This window comes from Carcharodon carcharias, chromosome 5 (assembly GCF_017639515.1).
Source record: "Carcharodon carcharias isolate sCarCar2 chromosome 5, sCarCar2.pri, whole genome shotgun sequence".
NCBI lineage: Eukaryota > Metazoa > Chordata > Chondrichthyes > Lamniformes > Lamnidae > Carcharodon > Carcharodon carcharias.
The window spans coordinates 37,184,413-37,203,585 of NC_054471.1; the positions used below are offsets into that span (position 1 = coordinate 37,184,413).

At 42.0% G+C, this 19,173-nt stretch overlaps 1 protein-coding gene across 1 annotated transcript in view; it reads left to right on the forward strand.

Annotated features, from left to right (window-relative positions):
• The window catches only part of LOC121278332 (regulator of microtubule dynamics protein 2), a 163,692-nt gene that overhangs the window by 56,153 nt on the left and 88,366 nt on the right, over positions 1-19,173 (forward strand). The window contains exons 2-3 of the mRNA XM_041188638.1: positions 5,615-5,825; positions 18,610-18,712. Coding sequence (XP_041044572.1) covers positions 5,615-5,825; positions 18,610-18,712 — 314 coding nt within the window. The remainder of the gene's footprint in view (positions 1-5,614; positions 5,826-18,609; positions 18,713-19,173) is intronic.

A 19,173-nucleotide genomic window follows, 5' to 3' on the forward strand; every position in this document is an offset into this window, starting at 1 on the left:
ACCGTTGACCAGAAACTGAACGGGACTAGCCATATAAATACTGTGATTACAAGAGCAGGTCAGAGGCTAGGAATCCTGTGGTGAGTAACTCACCCCTTGACTCCCCAAAGCCTGTCCACCATCTACAAGGCACAAGTCAGGAGTGTGATGGAATACTCTCCAGTTGCCTGGATGAGTGCGGCTCTGACAACACTCAACAAGTGACACCAGACCCACAGCAATGTAGTTGACTCTTAAATGCCCCCTGAAATGGCCTAGCAAGCCACTCAGTTATAACAAACCGCTACAAAGTCACAAAAAAGGAATGAAATTGGATGGATCACCTGGCATTGACCTCAGCATCAGAAATGACAATGGCAATCTCAGCCCTGTCGACCCTGCAAAGCCCTCCTTACTAACATCTGGGGGCTACTGCCGAAATTGGGAAAGCTTTCTCACGTACTGGTCAAGCAGCAGCCTGACATAGTCATACTCACGGAACCATACCTTACAGATAACGTCCCAGACACCACCATCACAATGCCGGGGTATGTCCTGCCCCACCAGCAGGACAGACCCAGTAGAGGTGGCTGCACAGTGGTATACAGTTGGGAGGGATTGGCCTGGAAGTCCTCAACATTGACTCTGGACCCCATGAAGTTTCATGGCATCAGGTCAAACATGGGCAAGGAAACCTCCAGTTGAGTACCACGTATTGTCCTCCCTCAGCTGATGAGTCAGTGCTCCTCCATGTTGAAAACCACTTGGAGGAAGCACTGTGGATGGCAGGGGTGCAGAATGTACTTTGGGTGGGGGATTTCAATGACCACCAACAAGAGTGGCTCGGTGGCACCACTACTGACTGAGCTGGCTGAGTCCTAAAGGATATATCTGCTGGACTGGGTCTGCGGCAGGTGGTGAGGGAAGCAACAAGAGGAAAATACGTACTTGACCTCATCCTCACCAACCTGCCTGCCACATGTGCATCTGTCCATGACCGTATCCGTAGGAGCGACCACTGCACAGTCGTTGTCGAGATGAAGTCCCAGCTTCACAGTGAGGATACCCTCCATCGTGTTGTGTGGCACTACCACCGTCTAAATGGGATAGATTTCAAACAGATCTAGCAACTCAAGACAGGGCCATCAGCTGCAGCAGAGTTGTACTCCATCACATCTGTAACTCACGGCCTGGCATATCCCCCACTCGAGCATTATCATCAAACCACGGAATCAACCCTGGTTCAATGAATACTGCAGGAGAGCATGCCAGAAGCAGCACCAGCCATACCTAAAAATGAGGTGTCAACCTGGTGAAGCTATATAACACAGAACTACTTGCGTGCCAAACAGCTTAAGCAGCAAGTGATAGACAGGGCTTAGCAATCTCACAGCCAACGGATGAGATCTAAACTCTGCAGTCCTACCACATCCAGTCATGAATGGTGGTGGACAATTAAACAGTTCACTGGAGAAGGAGGCTCCACAAGTCTCCCCATTCTCAATGACGGAGGAGCCCAACACATCCAGCACAAAAGATAAGGCATTTGCTACAATCTTCAGCTAGAAGTGCCGAGTGGATGATCCATCTCGGCCTCCTCCAGAGGTCCCTAGCAACGCAGTTGCCAGTCTTAAGCCAATTCGATGATATCATGAAACAGCTGAAGGCACTGGATAGTGCAAAGGCTATGGGCCCTGACAATATTCCAGCAATAGTGCTAGTCCAACTTGTGCTCCAGAACTTGCAGTGCCTCTAGCCAAGCTGTTCCAGTACAGCTACAACACTGGCATCTACCCAGCCATGTGGAAATATATGCAGGAATATGTCCTGTACACACAAAGCAGGACAATTCCAACCCGGCCAATTACCGCCCCACCAGTCTTTTTTTATTCATTCATGGGATGTGGGTGTCATTGGCCAGCATTTATTGTCCATCCCTAGTTGCCCTTGCTCAGAGGGCTTTTTTTTTTAAGTCAACCACATTCCTGTGGGTCTGGAGTCACATGTAGATAAGGACAGCAGATTTCCTTCCCTCAAGGATATCAGTAAACCAGATGGGTTTTTACAAAAATCGGCAATGGTTTTGTGGTCATCATCAGACTTTTAATTTCAGATTTTTATTGAATTTAAATTTCACCATCTGCCAGGGTAGGATTCGAACCCAAGTCCCCAGAGCATTAACCATAGAAAAGTTACAGCACAGAAGGAGGCCATTCGGCCCATCTTGTCCATGCCAGCCCGAGGACACCCATGTGCCCTTTCTAATCCCACCTTCCTGCAGCCGGCCCATAGCCCTGCAGCTTACAGCACTTAAGGTGCAGATCCAGGTACTTTTTAAAAGAGTTTAAAGTTTCTGCCTCTACCACCAACTTGGCAGCGAATTCCAGACACCCATTACCCTATGCGTAAAAAAGTTCTTCCTCATGTCCCCCCTACACCTTCTGCCACTTATCTTGAATCTATGTCCCCTGGTTCTAGAATTCTCCATCAAGGGAAATAATTTTATCCTGTCCACTCTATCTATTCCCCTCATAATTTTGTACACCTCAATAAAGTCACCTCTCAACCTTCTTTGTTCTAAGGAAAATAACCGCAACCTATCCAATCTCTCCTCATAGCTACACTTTTCTAACCCTGGCAACATTCTTGTAAACCTCCTCTGCACTCCCTCCAGAGCTATTACGACCTTTCTATAATGTGGTGACCAGTTGTGACCAATACTCCAGTTGTGACCTCACCAGCGTTTTATACAATTCCAACATTATATCCTTAGTTTTATATTCTATACCTCTACCATTGAAGGAGAGCATTCCATATGCCTTCTATACAACCTTGTCTACTTGAATTGCTACCTTCAGGAACCTGTGTGCTTGTACGCCAAGATCTCTCACTTCATCTACCCCTCTTAGTATATTCCCATTTATTTTATAATCGCTGTAATTGTTTGACCTCCCTAAATGTATAATCTGGGTCTCTAGAATACTAGCCCAGTGACAATACCGCTATGCCACTGCCTCCCCTACTCTCAATCATAAGTAAAGTAATAGAAGGAGTCAACAATAGTGCTATCAAGCAGCACTTGCTTAGCAATAACCTGCTCACTGATGCTCAGTGGGTTCCGCCAGGGCCACTCAGCTCCTGACTTCATTACAGCCTTGGTTGAAACAAGGACAAAAGAGCTGAACTCCAAAGGTGAGGTGAGAGTGACTGCCCTTGACATCAAAGCAGCGTTTGACAGAGTGTGGCATCAAGGAGCCTTAACAAAACTGGAGTCAATGGGAATCGGGGTAAACTCTCCGCTGGTTAGAGTCATACCTAGCACAAAGGAAGACAGTTGTGGTTGTTGGAGATCAGTCATCTCAGCTCCAGCACATCACTGCAGGAGTTCCTCAGAGTAGTGTCCTCGGCCTAACCATCTTCAGCTGCTTCAATGACGTTCCTTCCATCATAAGATTAGAAGTGGGGACGTTTGCTGATGATTGCACAATGTCCAGCACCATTCGTGACTCCTCAGATACTGAAGCAGTCCATGTCCAAATGCAGCAAGACCTGGACAATATGCAGGCTTGGGCTGACAAGCGGCAAGTAACATTCACACCACATAAGCGTCAGGCAACGACCATCTCCAACAAGAGAGAATCCAACCATCGCTCCTTGATATTCAATGGCATTACCATAACTGAACCCCCCACCATCAACATCCTGGGGATTTCCATTGACCAGAAAATGAACTGGACTAGCCATATAAATACAGTGGCTACAAGAGCAGGTCAGAGACTATGAATCCTGTGATGAATAACTCACTTCCTGACTACCCAGAGCCTGTCCACCATCTACAAGGCACAAGTCATGAGTGTAGTGGAATACTCCCCACTTGCCTGGATGAGTGCAGCTCCCACAATATTCAAGAAACTTGACACCATCCAAGACAAAGCAGACCACTTGACTGGCACTACATCTACAAACATTCACTCCCTCCACCACAGAAACACACTGGCAGCACTGTGTACCATCTACAAAATGCACTGCAGGGATCCACCAAGGCTCTTTTGACAGCACGCTCCAAACCAATGACCACTACCTTCTAGATGGACAAGGGCAGCAGATAGGTGGGAATACCACCATCTGGAAGTTCCCCTCCAAGCCACATACCATCCTGACTTGGAAATATATTGCCGTTCCTTCACTGTGGCTGGGTCAAAAAGTGGAGCACCCTCCCTAATAGCATTGTGGGTTTATTTACACCACTAGGACTGCAGCATTTCAAGAAAGCAACTCATCACCACCTTCTCAAGGGCCTTCAGGGACGGGTAATTATTCTGGCCTAGCCAGTGACGCCCACATTCCGTAAATGAATTAAAAAAAAACAACTTTCGTAAAAATTAACGTGAGCCCATCATCTGAGTTGCCTAAGCTAATCTAAAAGCACAACTCTGCACCCTGGCCTTTTTCCAGGACAGAAGTTATTTCCCCTTCTCAGCCTTTCTATTGTTTACCAGACTCATTTACACAATGAGTAATTTTGACTGTGTCAAATGGGTGATAGTGATTCAGTAGCCATTTTACATTTCTCCGGAGTTTCATTTTGTTGGAGCTCAGTGGAATGTTATTTTCTTTGACAATAACCAAAAATGTGGTATATTACGGTATCATTCTAACTTTGTCTCTTCCTTTCTGACAGAACATAATCATTTCTATTGAGTGGGTGTTCCAAAAATTTCCCTTCTTTAATTCAGTTTTCTTTTTAAAAAGAAGCAAAGGAACACTGACACTGATGCACATGAAAAGCTAGGTTCAAAGACTCATCTCCCAACTTTGACTAGCTTTTTGAGGTGGGTGAATGCAAAATGTAAAACACTTGGATGTAAATAATTTCAGGTGTATCGATCTCAGACTAATAAAATTAAGAGGATCAAGAATCATTGCCACATTGTGATAAAATATTCAAAAGAATGAATTGCATTTATATAGGGTCTTAGCACCTCAAAAATGTTCAGAATACTTTGAAGTGCCGTGACTATTGCAGATAAATGTGGCAAGCTTTTGCATACAGCAAGATCCCACAAATAACAAGATCTGTTACATTAATGTTCGTCACAGAGAATGAAATATCTGCTTAAACAGGAACACAACTCCTTACTCTTCAAAAGTACCATGGCTTTTTAATCTACATCTGACCTGGCATACTGGACATCTATTCAGTATCTTATCTGAAAGATGACACCTGAAAGATGTAACGTTCCCTCAGCCCTGCATTGAAGTGTCAACATGCATTATCTGCATTTGTATTGGAGCCTGTAACTTTCTGACTTTGGCACACGTTGAGATCCTAACTCAGAGGTGTGAAACTTGAATTGTCGTAAAATGCCATTTGAATATTGAAGTTGTCTGCATTTGCACAATTTTGGCTACCTTTATTATGTAACATAAAGGACTTTGTGGTGAAAGTGGACATGTTAGTACAGCATAAGAACCATTTTAAGGCTTGTTCTTGCAGTGTCCCAACTTTATTAATTCTGACACTGCACATTTTTGCAGTCACATTTTGATTTGTCATGTGAAACAGTGAAAGCTCAGTAATTAGAACCTATAGCCTTACGCATTGTAATAAACCTGCAAACATTTTAATTTGCAGCTACATCACAGCACATACAGATACAGAAGAAGAATCTGAAGAGGAGAAGGTTATACGTTCTACAGTAAATACTGCATTTGGATCTTCGGTACCGGAAGACAACCAGTCTAGCGAATTTGATGTCCTAATGCAGAAAGCAGATAATCTACATGAGAATCCAGAATTGGATAAGGAAGAAGGATTCCAGTTACTGCTTGAAAAAAAAGATCAGGTAGCTACAAACTGCTGTGTATCTTCAGTTAAATTTTCTATAAACATAGTGAATGTTTAACATGATCTTGTGTTAGGGAGATGCAGAGTTTGTGGCTAACTAAGTGTGAACTATAACAAGTACCATAATATAATGTTATCGAATAGAAAACAATAGGAGCAAAGTTTTAACTTTATAGCAAAGATTGTGTTTTCAAATAGTCATTGCAGTTAAATTATATACTGGAATCAGGAAACTTTCAATCTTTACCTCAGAATGTTTGGTTTGCATACATAACAGACATTAGGCAGCAATATAAAGTAAAGGTACAGTTCTAAAAGGGTTCAGGAACAGAGAGAGGTTGGGGTATATGTGCACAAGTCATTGAAGATGGCAGGGCAAGTTGAGAAAGTGGTTTAAAAGCCATTTGGGATCTTGTGCTTTATAAATTGAGGCATTGAGTACAAAAGCAAGGACGTTTTAATCATCCTTTATAAACGAATGCTTCAGCCTCAACTGATGCATAGTGTCCAATTCTGGGTACTGTACTTTAGAAAGGATCCAAATACTTTAGAGAGTGCGCAGAAAGGATGTATGATAATGATTCCAGGCAGTAGAGACTAAAGTTGAGTAGCTAGATTAGAGAAGCTAATCCTTAGAGAAGGTTCAAAGGGGATTTGATTGAAGTATTAAAAATTATTTGGGATCTGAACAAAGTAGATGGGGAGAAACTGTTCCCATTGATGGAATGGTTAAGAACCACATTTAAGGTGATTCGCAGAAGAACTAAAGACGTGTCATGAAGAGATGTCTAGGTGTGTGACTGCGTGTGTCTTAATTGGATTAAAGTCAACTAGTTTGGGTGCTTTGATGTACTGTAGCTTTGAGATGTTAATTGTGTAAAGTGTTCATTTGCATTTGTTGAATAAACCATTAAAGACTGCAGGTAAACTCTTCCACCTAGCTAGAAGAAGCCAAACAATGTGTTTATTTTTTCAGCTTATTAATAAAATTGGTGTTATGAAAAGGGTTTTATTGTTAGAAGAGCTGAAGTTCAGAAGACCTAGTGATACAACAGAAAATTTACGTTCAAAGGGAAAACTAGGGATATAAAGAATGGAGTTTGTGTGTGCAAGGTAGAGGCATTTAAAACCTAACCAGCTTGTACACCTCCAACCAACTTGCAAAGGAACCTCATTTGCAATCCGTAAGGTCAAATGTGCTTTGCCTAGTGTCTGTTTAAAGTCTATGGGTTACTGTTGTCTTAGTGAAGATTTACCTAGGGGTGATTAATTAGGGGATTTGTTAAAAAGTTATTATATTAGTAATTTGTAGCCATGTGTATGTGTTTAATTTGTTGTTAAATTAATAAATGTTTAATTTAGTTTTATGTAATAACGATGAGACTTGGTGATCATATTCCTACTGAATTCAAAGACATTACAAATTGCAAAAATGGATTATAACAGTTGTTTCAAGTTTCCCTTTGGGATTTGAACAACTCAGCCTTTACCATCAGCTATGTTGTAATAGGCTACATGAGGAAAAACATTTTTAAGCAGCTAGTGGTTAGAATTTGGAATGCACTGCCTGACAGTGAATAACCCTCCACCACAATTGTGGCTTTCAAAAGGGAATTGGAAGAGTACCTGACCAAAAATAAAATTGCAGGGATCCTGAGATAAGGCAGGGGAGTGGGATTAACTAAATACCCCTTGCTCAGAGCTGGCATGGACTGAGGGCTTCTTGACAGTCTGTGGGCATATCCAACAGCCTTTCTCTGTCTGCTGCCCCATTGAGATCGGCATCTGCGTCCTGTGGAGCAGAAGCCTTGTGTAACTTTGCACTCCAGTGAGCTGCTACCGTGCTACCCTTTCACTTTGCCAGGCCACTCACGCCTGGTGTCTCACCAAGTGCAGATACTGCCTCTCAGCTAGCTTCTCAGTTACGTGCAATGTCTGTATCTGAGCTTGTGGCTGTGAGTGTGAGAACTGGTGGCGGTGTTTCTTCTTCAGCACTGTCTTCCTGCTCATCTACCTCTTTGTCTTCCAACACCATCTGGCCAGGTGACACTTCTTGGTTATCTGAAAGGAGACAGGCATAAGGGTAGGGTTGTGCTGAGGGGAGGTGGGGATCCAAGACTTTTATGTTTTGACCATCTGCAGCGTGCATACCAGAAGGGATTTTCAATGAGCGGTAGGTGGGATTTGAGAAGGAAGAAACAATAAGAGTATACCATCATTGTCGATGATTTCAGCTTCGTCATGGGCCATAGTCTCAGTAATTGCTGATCAAATAATGGTGACCACTGTCTCCTCCTCCAGAGTGAGGGCATGCAGCCATGCCTATACCCTATTAGTTAACTGCTGATGTGTACAGTTGTGCACTACCTCCTCTTGCAAGAGAGGGGAACGTCTGTCAGTGAGTGTGGTGCAATGTGTTTGGGTGATGTGGCTGTTAAGGTTGAAAACTGGCAGTGTCTGCAAACTGTGAGGTGGGAGTGAGACTTACAACAGTGGTTAGTGTGTGAGGGTGAGGTGAAACTATGAATGTGAGGTCTGAGTTGTGATTGATAAATACTTGCTGGTGAGTGATGGGGCTATGATGCATTGAGCAGCGGGTGAGTTCATGGTGCCAGTAGCATATCGCCTTAACTGCCTGTGTGAGGTCATTGAACTTATTAAGAACAAAAGAAATAGGTGCAGGGGAAGGTGATTTGTCCCTTCAAATCTGCTCAGCCATTCAATAAAATCATGGCTGATCTTCCATTTCAACTGTGCCTTTATGCACTTTTCCTATTTCCCTTGATTTCAAACAGTCATTTGGTAGTACAGAATTTGAGTATTGCTTAAAAAAAAAAGACATTTTTTGTCGAAGCTTTTCGTCTTGCATTCATCAGGACAATTTGCAAGAATACCAAATATAAAGGGAGCAACACTTTACACTATGAGAAGAGAGTGTTGACTGGTTGCAAGGGGACTCTGATTGGTAGAGGCCACGGAGAATACACCAGTTGATGGTGACTGACAGTTAAATGCTAAGCATTGTTCGAAATTTAAACCAGGTAGCTTGACTCTGGTCAAGGCATTGCCCTGAGGAATGAACCAGCGAATGGCTATCACTTATTTTGTTTAGCCAAAACGGCCATAATGTGTGTACATTTTCTTTCTGTCTGCAAAGAACAAGGCCCTATGTATTAATATATGTAGCTTCCAGTACACGAAAATGCACCTCACTGCATGCCTGACTGATAATCTTAAATTGGTTGTCAGCAACAGGTGAAGCTAGCTGATTCACGCTACTATTATGCAGTAGCAACATGAGTGGTATTCGCCACTAATAGGATGCTGCCGTCAAGCCAAGAAGACACTGTGCCTATCACACAAATGAGTAATGTGGTATATGAATTTCAGTACCATTGTGATGCTAGGTATGTAGCCCCATACCTCCCAAAGACTGGCAGATTGTATCAAACAGCATGTCCCAGTCGCTGTTCACAACAGGCAAGGTACAGACCATGCCCAACCAGCTGGTGCTTGCAAAACTCAAAACTTAGTATCCGACATTAGATGTGACTCTGCGATTGGACAACATTTGCTAAATAATCCTCAGTGTGCTAAGAATTTCGATGGCAACCAATTTAAGATTGTTAGTTGGGCTTGCAGTGTGGCGCATTTGGGACCTTCAGCAGTAACACAAAAGATGGAGGATTCAATGCTGGCAGCGTTTCGAGACCATTTAGATATGTGGTGCAAAGGTCAATAGGAAAGAAGAAACACAAACAAAAAGAATGAGGAGAGACCCCTTGCCAGCTCTAATAGACGACGGAATTGGGAACTCCAGCAGGAGAATGAACCCATAGGAATAACCGAGGAATGGTCAACAGATATTTCATATGTGACATGAAATATCATTATGCGATGAATTGTCCAAAATGGAATAACAAGGTTTTTGAGATGACGCATGACAAGGAAGGTGCGGAAGGGGAAGGTGACGATACTGATCATTCCGAAGAAGTCATATTGGTCACCAGAAGCTTTAGTCCAGTAATGGTGTTGTTTGCAGACTCACTCAGTTGTACTGTGTTAGACAATGGGTGCATTCCGCAGTATGTGGAGTGAATTAGTTAAAGTGTTACCTGGATTCTCCAAATAATAAAGACGAAGTAAGGCTAAGGAATATGAAAGTTCTACTTACTTCAAGTTCAGGGACAATATCACAAAGTCACTAAAGAAAGTGGTGATTTCATGTAAAATAGCGGGATAAACCATTTTATCAGCACAGATATCATATCCAGTGAAATTCCCCTAGTGTTGAGTAAACCGTCTATGAAAAAAACTTAAATAAAATTAGATACGGAACACAAAAGGCAATTGTTTTTGGGAAATCTGTAGATTTAAAGTTTACACAATCAGGACATTACTATGCCCCCTTAACAAGACCTAACATTTCAAATCACGATGTTATGATGACATCAGGGGATAGGGATTTAAAGGAAAAAAGGCAAATTGTTTTAAAACTACATTAGTAGTTTGCCCATCCATCTTGTCATAGGTTAAAAATCCTACTGAAGATGCAGGGGTAATGGCTGATGAATATATTAAACTTATGGAACAGATCGGTGAGAAATGTGATATCTGTTAAAAAAAAAAATAGGAGGGCACCATCATGGCCCATAGTGAGTCTCCCATTAGCAAGAGACTTTCATGGAAATTGTAGCAATGGACTTGAAGATATGGGATGAGGATAAAAATATTTTTCAATTAGTCTTTGTAGACATGGCAACTAGATTCAATCTATCAACAGTAATATATAGTAAAGACAAAAAGGTAATTGTGGACAAGATATTGGAAAAATATATAGGAAGTGGACTGGGAGCTCCAGCTAAATTCCTAACTGACAACGAGGAAGAATTGGCAACAATTAATTTAAAAGTATGTGTGAAAATATGAACATCATATTGATGAACACAGCAGCAGACAGTCCCATGCAGTAATCGATATGCTGCACAAAGTCTTAGCCGACGAACCGAGCTGTAAACTGACATCTGCCCTGGCACGGGCAGTCCACGCAAAGAATTCACTTCAGATGGTTGGGCACTACAGACCAGTAGGGGCCAGTGAATGGAGAGATGCCGCCATTAAAGGGAGAGCAGGAAAAGCCACCAGCAAATATATACATTGGCTGAATGTGCAAGATGAGGGACAGATGATAAGATCCATGGATTGGCGAAATGAGGTAGAGATGTAGAAGGCCAGAAAATGCAGTGAGTTCTGAAAGTAGACCTGGAAGTGACCACAGTCCTAAGAAAAGATCATGGACTTGGGAAAAGGACCCAGAGGAGGGAGAAATTATGTAGCAGTAGTCCAGAAAAATGTAGGAAGGAGAGTAGAAGTCATAGATTAGGTGAGGAATTCCACAAGAAGTAGAAGCCTTTATGATCAAGAAGTTTTAGTGTCTACTAACAAATTCGAAGATAAGTTGATAAAGGACGCCAAACAAAAAGAGTTGAAAAGTTGGAATTTGGTGTAAACACTGAAATACCAGATGGAGGGCAGCCAGCCTTATCACGCAGGTGGATATGCACAGAAAAGGTATTTCCTGCTGGTACGTATAAGGCTAAAGCCAGACTAGTGGCTTGGCCATCAAGATGTCAGAGTGTGCTCCTCCATTTCAGGAAAGATGAGCTTAAAGATCGTCTTAGCTCTTTTAGCAACATATTCCTGGGAATGTAAATCAAAATTCATAAAAGCTGCATTTTTGCAGGGTTAGACATTTCAAAGGGAAGTCTTTTTGAAACCACCTACAGAAGCTGGCAATATAGAAGGGCAACCATGGAAATTAAATACGTTGAATGACGTGTCAAGGGTGTGGTGTTTCTCAGTTAGGTCCATCCTCTAAAAACAAGCTCTATTCAGCTAAAAGCAGACCCAGCAATGTTCTGTTGGCATCACAAGGCTAAACTAACAGGCATCTTTATGATGCACGTTGATGATTTTCTGTGGGGAGATTCTCCAGAATTTGAGCAATGGGTGATAGATAAAATAAAGGAGTTGAAGGTTGGAAGTCAGGCTTCGGACACCTTTTAAATATATAGCATTAGGTATTAAGCAGAATAAGTCATGACTAACCTTGAATCAACAGTCAATCGTATCCCAATAAATCGGGCCGGGTCCTCACAAAAGGGGACTCTGCATCCAAGGAAGAAATAGACCAGTTAAGAAGTTTGATTGGACAGTTGAACTGGTTGTGCACTCAGACGAGACCTGATGTCAGTTATGACATATTGGAACTGAATACTATGATAAAACATGCTATAGTTGGGTAAGTCCTGAGAACATTGAGGAAATTAAATTCGGAGAAACGTGCACTCAAGTTTCCAGCCTTAGTTGATCCAGAAGCTATGAAGTTAGTTATTTTTAGCAGTGCTTCACATGCCAATCTTCTAGATGAATCTTCTAGTACAGCAGGACCTATCATATTCTTGGTGAGAAAGAATAACAAATGTTATCTGTTGGCCTGGGAAGTGAAGAAAATAAGAAGGGTAGTTAGTTGCAGAAACACTGGCTTGAGTAGAAATGATAGATATGGGATTTTACTTATAAAACTTCTTGAGGGAAATCCTATACAAGGGACAATGAGAAAAGTTTGCCCATTGAATGTTATGTGGATGATCATTCTCTGGGATAATGTACATTCAACGAAGTGTGTAACTGAGAAAAAACTAAGGATTGACCTTGTTAGCATAAAGGAATTATTAGAGAGAAAAGAGACCTCTAAGGCAAAATGAGTTGGTGCAAGTCACCAATTATTGGACTGTTTTACAAAAAGGAACATTTGCCTGAAGAAACTGTTGGAGGTCCTAGAAGAAGAATGATTTGTATTATGTGTATATTAAATGTGGAAAATCGGCTTTTCTCTTTGATTTGTTTTGAAACTATTTGAGTGTTATAAAATTATTGTTTAAAGAAAAAAAAAGTGAACCTCATAATGTGTTAATTATATTGTTAAGATACACAGGTGAAGGGCATTGTTTAATTAACTACTATGAGCCCATATAAATAGGAGATTAGCCTGCTCCTGGGCTTGGCCAAGGTACGCATTAACAGGTCCAGGCAGTGGGTGGTCGAGGGGACCATCCTCCCCGACTGTCTGCCCCTCTTCCACGGCTGCGTTCACGGCCCAGTGCCCTTGGAGAGGGAGCACACAATGTCCATTGGCATGCTCGAGGCCTTCCATGACCAGTGGGGACCGCAGGGGCTGCAGTGCTTCCTCAGCCCCCAAAATGACATTTTAATTTAATTAGATAAGTTTCCTTTAAGAGCAAGCAGGACCTTAAAAGTAGTAATCTTCGAATTATTCCCAGTGCCACACACAAGTGACTACAGAAATAGGAGGTTAAGGCAGATGAATGCGTGGCTGGAAAGATGGCGCAGGAGAAGGGCTTTAGACTCTTGGGACATTGGGACTGGCTCTGAGGAAGATGGGACTTGTACAGACCAGACGGGTTGCATCTTAACGGAGCTGGGGTGGAGTTCCTTGCAGGGGATTTTGCTAGTGCTTTTGGGGAGGATTTAAACTAACTTGGCAGGTATGTGGGAACCAGGAGCTAATATCAGAGAGGAGTACCAAGTTGCATAGAATACAGGGAGAGATAGGTAGGGAATAGTAAGTTAATCAATGGGCTCGGATTAAAGGACAAACTAATGGAGCCTAAATCTGGCTTACTGTGCATGTATGTGAATGCAGAGAGTACGATTAATAAGATTGGTGAGTTACAGCAGTGGATTGACATGTGATGTTGTGGCAGTAGCAGAGACTTGGCTTGAAGAAGGGCAGGACTGAGTATTAAAAATCCCTGGACACAAGGCGTTTAGGCAAGATAGAAAAGGAAGAAAAGGATGAGGAGTAGCAATATTGATTAAGGAAAGCATTGCGGTGCTGGAGAAAGAGGTGCCAAGGATACAATCTAGTTGGCTAGAGCAAAGGAACAAAAAAGGTACAGTTACATTTCCTGTGGTCTATAGGCAGCCAACCAGTGGGAAGGATCTAGAGGAACAAATTTGCAAGGAAATTGCAGAGTTGCAAAAATTATACTTATATTGGGGGACTTCAGTTATCCAAACATAGACTGGGATAGTAGTGGTATGAAAGGGCAGAAAGCGACATGGTAAAAGAGCAGGCAATTCAGTCACTAGATGCATTTAAAATTGAAAAGGAGGAGGTATTGATAGGTTATCTGTACTTAAAGTTCATAAGGCACTGGGACCAGATGAGATGCATACAAGGATACTGAGGGAAGTGAGAGTGAAAGTTGCAGAAGTACTGGCCATAGCTTTTCAGTCTTCATTAGAATCAGGTAGTCCCAGAGGACTGGAGAATTGCAAACATTACACCTTTGTTTAAAAATGAATATAAAGATAAGCCCAGCAACTACAGGTCAGTCAGTTTAGCTTCAGTAGTGGGGAAACTTCTAGAAACAATAATTCAGGACAAAATTAGTAGTCAAATGTGGATTAATTAAGGAAAGCCAATATGAATTTCTTAAAGGAAAATCATGCTTAACTAACTTGCTGGAGGTTTTTGAAGAGGTAATAGAGAGGGTTGAAGAGGGCAATGCTGTTGATGTGGTGTATATGGATTTCCAAAAAGTGTTTAATACCGTGCTGCAAACAGACTTCTGAGCAAAGTTATAGCTCATGGAATAAAAGCAACAATAGCAACATGAATACAAAATTGGCTGAGTGACAGGAAGCAGAGAGTAGTGTTTAATAGATATTTTTCATGCTGGAGCAAGGTTTGTAGTGGAGTTCCCCAAGGGTCAGTGTTGGGATCTTTGCTTTTCCTGATATATATTAATGACCTAGACCTTGGTGTACAGGATGCAGTTTAAAAGTTTGCAGATTATACAAAACTTGGAAGCATTGTGAACTGTGAGGAGGATAGTGTGGAACTTCGAAAGGACATAGGCAAGTTGGTGGAATGGGCAGATAGGTGGCAGGTGAGGCTCAGTGTAGAAGAATGTGAGGTGATTCATTCTGGTAGGAAGAACATTGAGAGACAATATAAAATAAAGGTACAACCCTAAAAGGGGTGCAGGAGCAGAATGATCTGGGTGTATATATGCATAAGTCATTGAAGTTAGTTGGACATGGTGAATAAAGCATATAGTATCCTGGGCTTTATTAATAGGGGAATAGAGTAGAAGAACATGGAGGTTATATTGAACTTGCATAAGTAACTAGTTCGGCCTCAGCTAGAGTATTGCATCCATTTCTGGACACCGCATTTCAGGAAGGATGTGAAGGCATTAGAAAAAAGAATGGTTCCAGAGTTGAGGACCTTCAGTTATGAAGATAGATTGGAGAAGTTAGGACTGTTTTCCTTAGAGAAAAGAAGGTTGAGAGGAGATGTGATCATGAGGGGTCAGGGCAGAGTAGATAGGGAGAAACTGTTCTCACTCACTGAAAGAATCGAGAATGCGAGGGTGCCTTGGTTAGTTGCTGCAGTGCATCTTGTAGATGGTACTCCCTGTTGTCACTGTGTGTCGGTGTGGAGGGAGTGAATGTTTGTGAAAGAGGTGCCAATCAAGCAGGCTGCTTTGTCCTGGATAGTGTTGAGGTTTTTGAGTGTTGTTGGAGCTGCACTCATCCAGGCAAGTGGAGAGTATTCCAACACACTCCTGACTTGTGCCTTGTAGATTGTGGACAGGCTTTGGGGATCAGGATATGAGTTACTCACCTCAGGATTCCTAGCCTCTGACTTGGTCTTGAAGCCACAGTATTTATATGGCTAATCCAGTTCAGTTTCTGATAAATGGTAACTCCCAGGATGTTGATATTGGGGGATTCAGCGATTATAATGCCATTGAATGTCAAGGGACAATGGTTAGATTCTCTTGGTGGAGATGGTCATTGTCTGGCACTAGCGTGTCGCGAATGTTACCTGCCACTTGTCAGCCCAAGCCTGGATATTGCCCAGGTCTTGCTGCATTTGGACGTGGACTGCTTCAGTATCTGAGGATTCGCGAATGGTGCTGAACATTGTGCAATCATCAGCAAATATCTCCACTTTTGACCTTATGATGGAAGGAAGATCATTGATGAGGCAGTTGAAGATGGTTGGGCCGAGGACACTACTCTGAGGAACTCCTGCAGTGATGTCCTGAAGCTGAGATGACTGACCTCCAACAACCACAACCATCTTTGTGCTAGGTATGACTCCAACCAGCAGAGAGTTTCCCCCCCGATTCCCATTGACTCGAGTTTTACTGTGGCTCCTTGATGCCACTGTCAGCCAAATGCAGCCTTGATGTCAAGGGCAGTCACTCTCACCTCACCTCTGGAGTTCAGCTCTTTTGTCCATGTTTGTACCAAAGCTGTAATGAAGTCAGGAGCTGAGTTATCCTGCCGGAACCCAAACTGAGCATCAGTGACCAGGTTATTTCTAAGCAAGTGCTGCTTGATAGCACAGTTTATGACCCTTTCCATGACTTTACTGATGATCGCGAGTAGACTGATGGGGCAGATTGGTTTGTCTTACTTTTTGTGGAATTGTTCAAAGTCTCCCCTGTTTCCTTGTTTCCCATTATTAATTCCCCAGTCTTGCCCTTTAAGGGGCCAACACTTACTGTCACCACTCTTTTCCTTTTGTATATACATGTAGAAGCTTTTACTGTCTGTATCTATATTCTTGCAAGCTTTCTCTCATACTCCAATTTCCCCCTCTTTATTATTTGTTATTTGCCCTTTGCTGGTTTCTAAATTGTTGCCAACTTCTGGCCTATCAGTAATCTTCACAGCATTATACACCTATTCTTTCAATTTGATACCATCCTAAACTTCCTTTGCCATGATGGTGATCCTTCTTGGAAAGTTTTTTTTTTGAGGAAACGTATCTTTGTTGAGAGTTATGAAATATTTCCTTAAATGTCTACTGTTACTTCTCTGCCATTTTACCTTTTAACCTACTTACCTAATCCATTTTAGCCAACTCTGCCTTCATAACTTTGTAATTACCTCTATTCAAGACACTAGTTTCAGTCACAAATTTCCCAATTCTGAAACCAAATGCAAAATTTTGTCCAGTGTTACCTAGAGGACCATTTACTATAAGGTCATTTATTAATCCCGTCTTGTTACACATGACCAGATCTAAAATAGTCTTTTCCCTCGTAGGTTCCAGAGCATATTATTCTAAGAAAATGTCTTGAATACACTCTATGAACTCATCCTCCAGGCTACCTTTGCCAATTTGATTCACTTAATCTATATGAAAATTAACATCACCCACTGTTATTGCAGTACCTTTTTACAAGCCCCCATTATTTCTAGATTTATACTTTGTCGTACAGTATAGCTACTGTCAGGGGACTGTAAATCACTCCCACCAGTGAATTCTTTCCTTTGCTTTATCTTATTTCCACCCGACCTAATTGTATATTTTGGTACACGGAACCAAACTCATTTCTCACTTCTGTATTAATCTCATCCTTGATTAACAGAGCTATCTCACCTCCTTTTCCTTTCTTCCTGTCCTTCCAAAGTGTCAGATATTCGAATATTCACACTTTGAAATCATGTCTCTGTAATGGCTATCATTAATTTCTATTTGTGCTATCAACTCATCCATCTTACGAATGCTGCACGCGTTCATAGTCTTTTTACCATCTTTTCTCTATTCTAACCTTATTGCCGGTGCACGCTTATGTCTGTACTCTATGTCCCTTCCTGTCACACTTTGGCTATGATTATCTGCATCAATTCCCTGTACTGTTGGCTTATCCTTCCTCTTTAGCTTTGGAATCTCCCCTCACTTGAGTGCCCCCCCCCCCAAGATTATTAGCTTTTGAGGTTTGCTTTTTAATTTAGTCCCTCAATCCTCATATTCCCTCAGCAGAACCTCTTTAATAGTCCTACCCATGTGGACCACAACAACTGGATCCTTTCCCTCCCACTCCAGTTCCTCTCCAGCCCTGAGAAGGCACCAGGCAGGCAACACAGCCTTTGGGTCTCATGCCCTCGACTGCAAAGAACATTATCTATCCCCCTAACTCTGCTGTCCCCTACTTCAGTGGCCTCCTGCACCACAGTCTGTTTGTTCATCCTCCCTGCAGTCCCTGCTATCGTGCACAAAAGTTGCAAGAACTTCAAAGCTGTTGGACAATTGTAAGGACTGAAGCTCATCCAGTGCCAATTTCTGCCTCCCATAGCTCCCTCACTCACAGTCACATCCTCCTGTCCCTGAACATGGACCAAACCCGAAGTACCTATCCTAAGGGGTATGACTGCCTCCTGGGGAAAAAAGGTCAACATTCCCCCCACCCCTGATGTATCACAATGTCCAAAGCTCAAACTGTAGCTCATCAGCTCAGAGCTGAAGTTCCTCAAGCTCACTTACAGCAGATGTGGTTGCCATGGATCACACTGGTATCCACCTGCACCCAGCTGCAACACATCATCTGCTGTGCCATCTTTAGTTTATTTTAGTTAACTAATATGGTTTCAAGTTCAGAATATCACTCAGGATTAGCCATAGTTATATTATGGAGCTTAATTAGTTACACTATAAATTTAATTTAATAGCCATATCTCTCTAGTACTGAGTTAAACCACCACCCTAGTTCAGAGGGGCAGAAACTCACCAATTGATCATGCCAGCCATGTTCAGATTGACTTTGTTGTTACTCCATAAACTTTTATGTTCCTGACATTGCACTTGTGTTCAAGGATTACTGAATGTACTACTTAATGCAAAAATGTAAGAGACATGACAAATACTTAATGAATACCGTTTGTTTTTCAAGTTTTGGGATCAGGTGGAATTTCTGTGGCGATTAGCACGGGCATATGCTGATATGCATGACATTACGGCAGATGTTGAAGACAAGAAAAACTATGCTACACTTGGTAAGGTGTGAATAAAATGTTTGATTCTGCATGCTCTTTTATTTTTAAGAAACAAACTGTTGTTTCCAAAGCAGTTGATTTGGAACTTTGTTAAGGAATTTTTAAAAGTTTCAAACAAATGACAATGTGTGCTGTTGTGTTTAAATAATTTCTTCTGACCTTTTAAAACCTGGTTTGGAATATAGTGCCGATCAAAGCAGGAAAGTTGTCTTCATCTCTGATAGCTGTAAATGTTCTATATGACATGGGATGCGGGGTTCCCAATCCACTTTCTGGTGAACATGAATAAGGGTATTAAACTGCTCATAATTTGATAATAAATGTATCGCCTCATTCATCAAAGGCACTAAAGATGCTGCTGTGGAAACTGAAAAGTCAGTAGCAGCGTTGCTGTTCCAAGGTTGAGTTTCAGGAACTGTTTTAGGGCAAAATTGAACAGAAATGAACTGTCATGCCGCCTT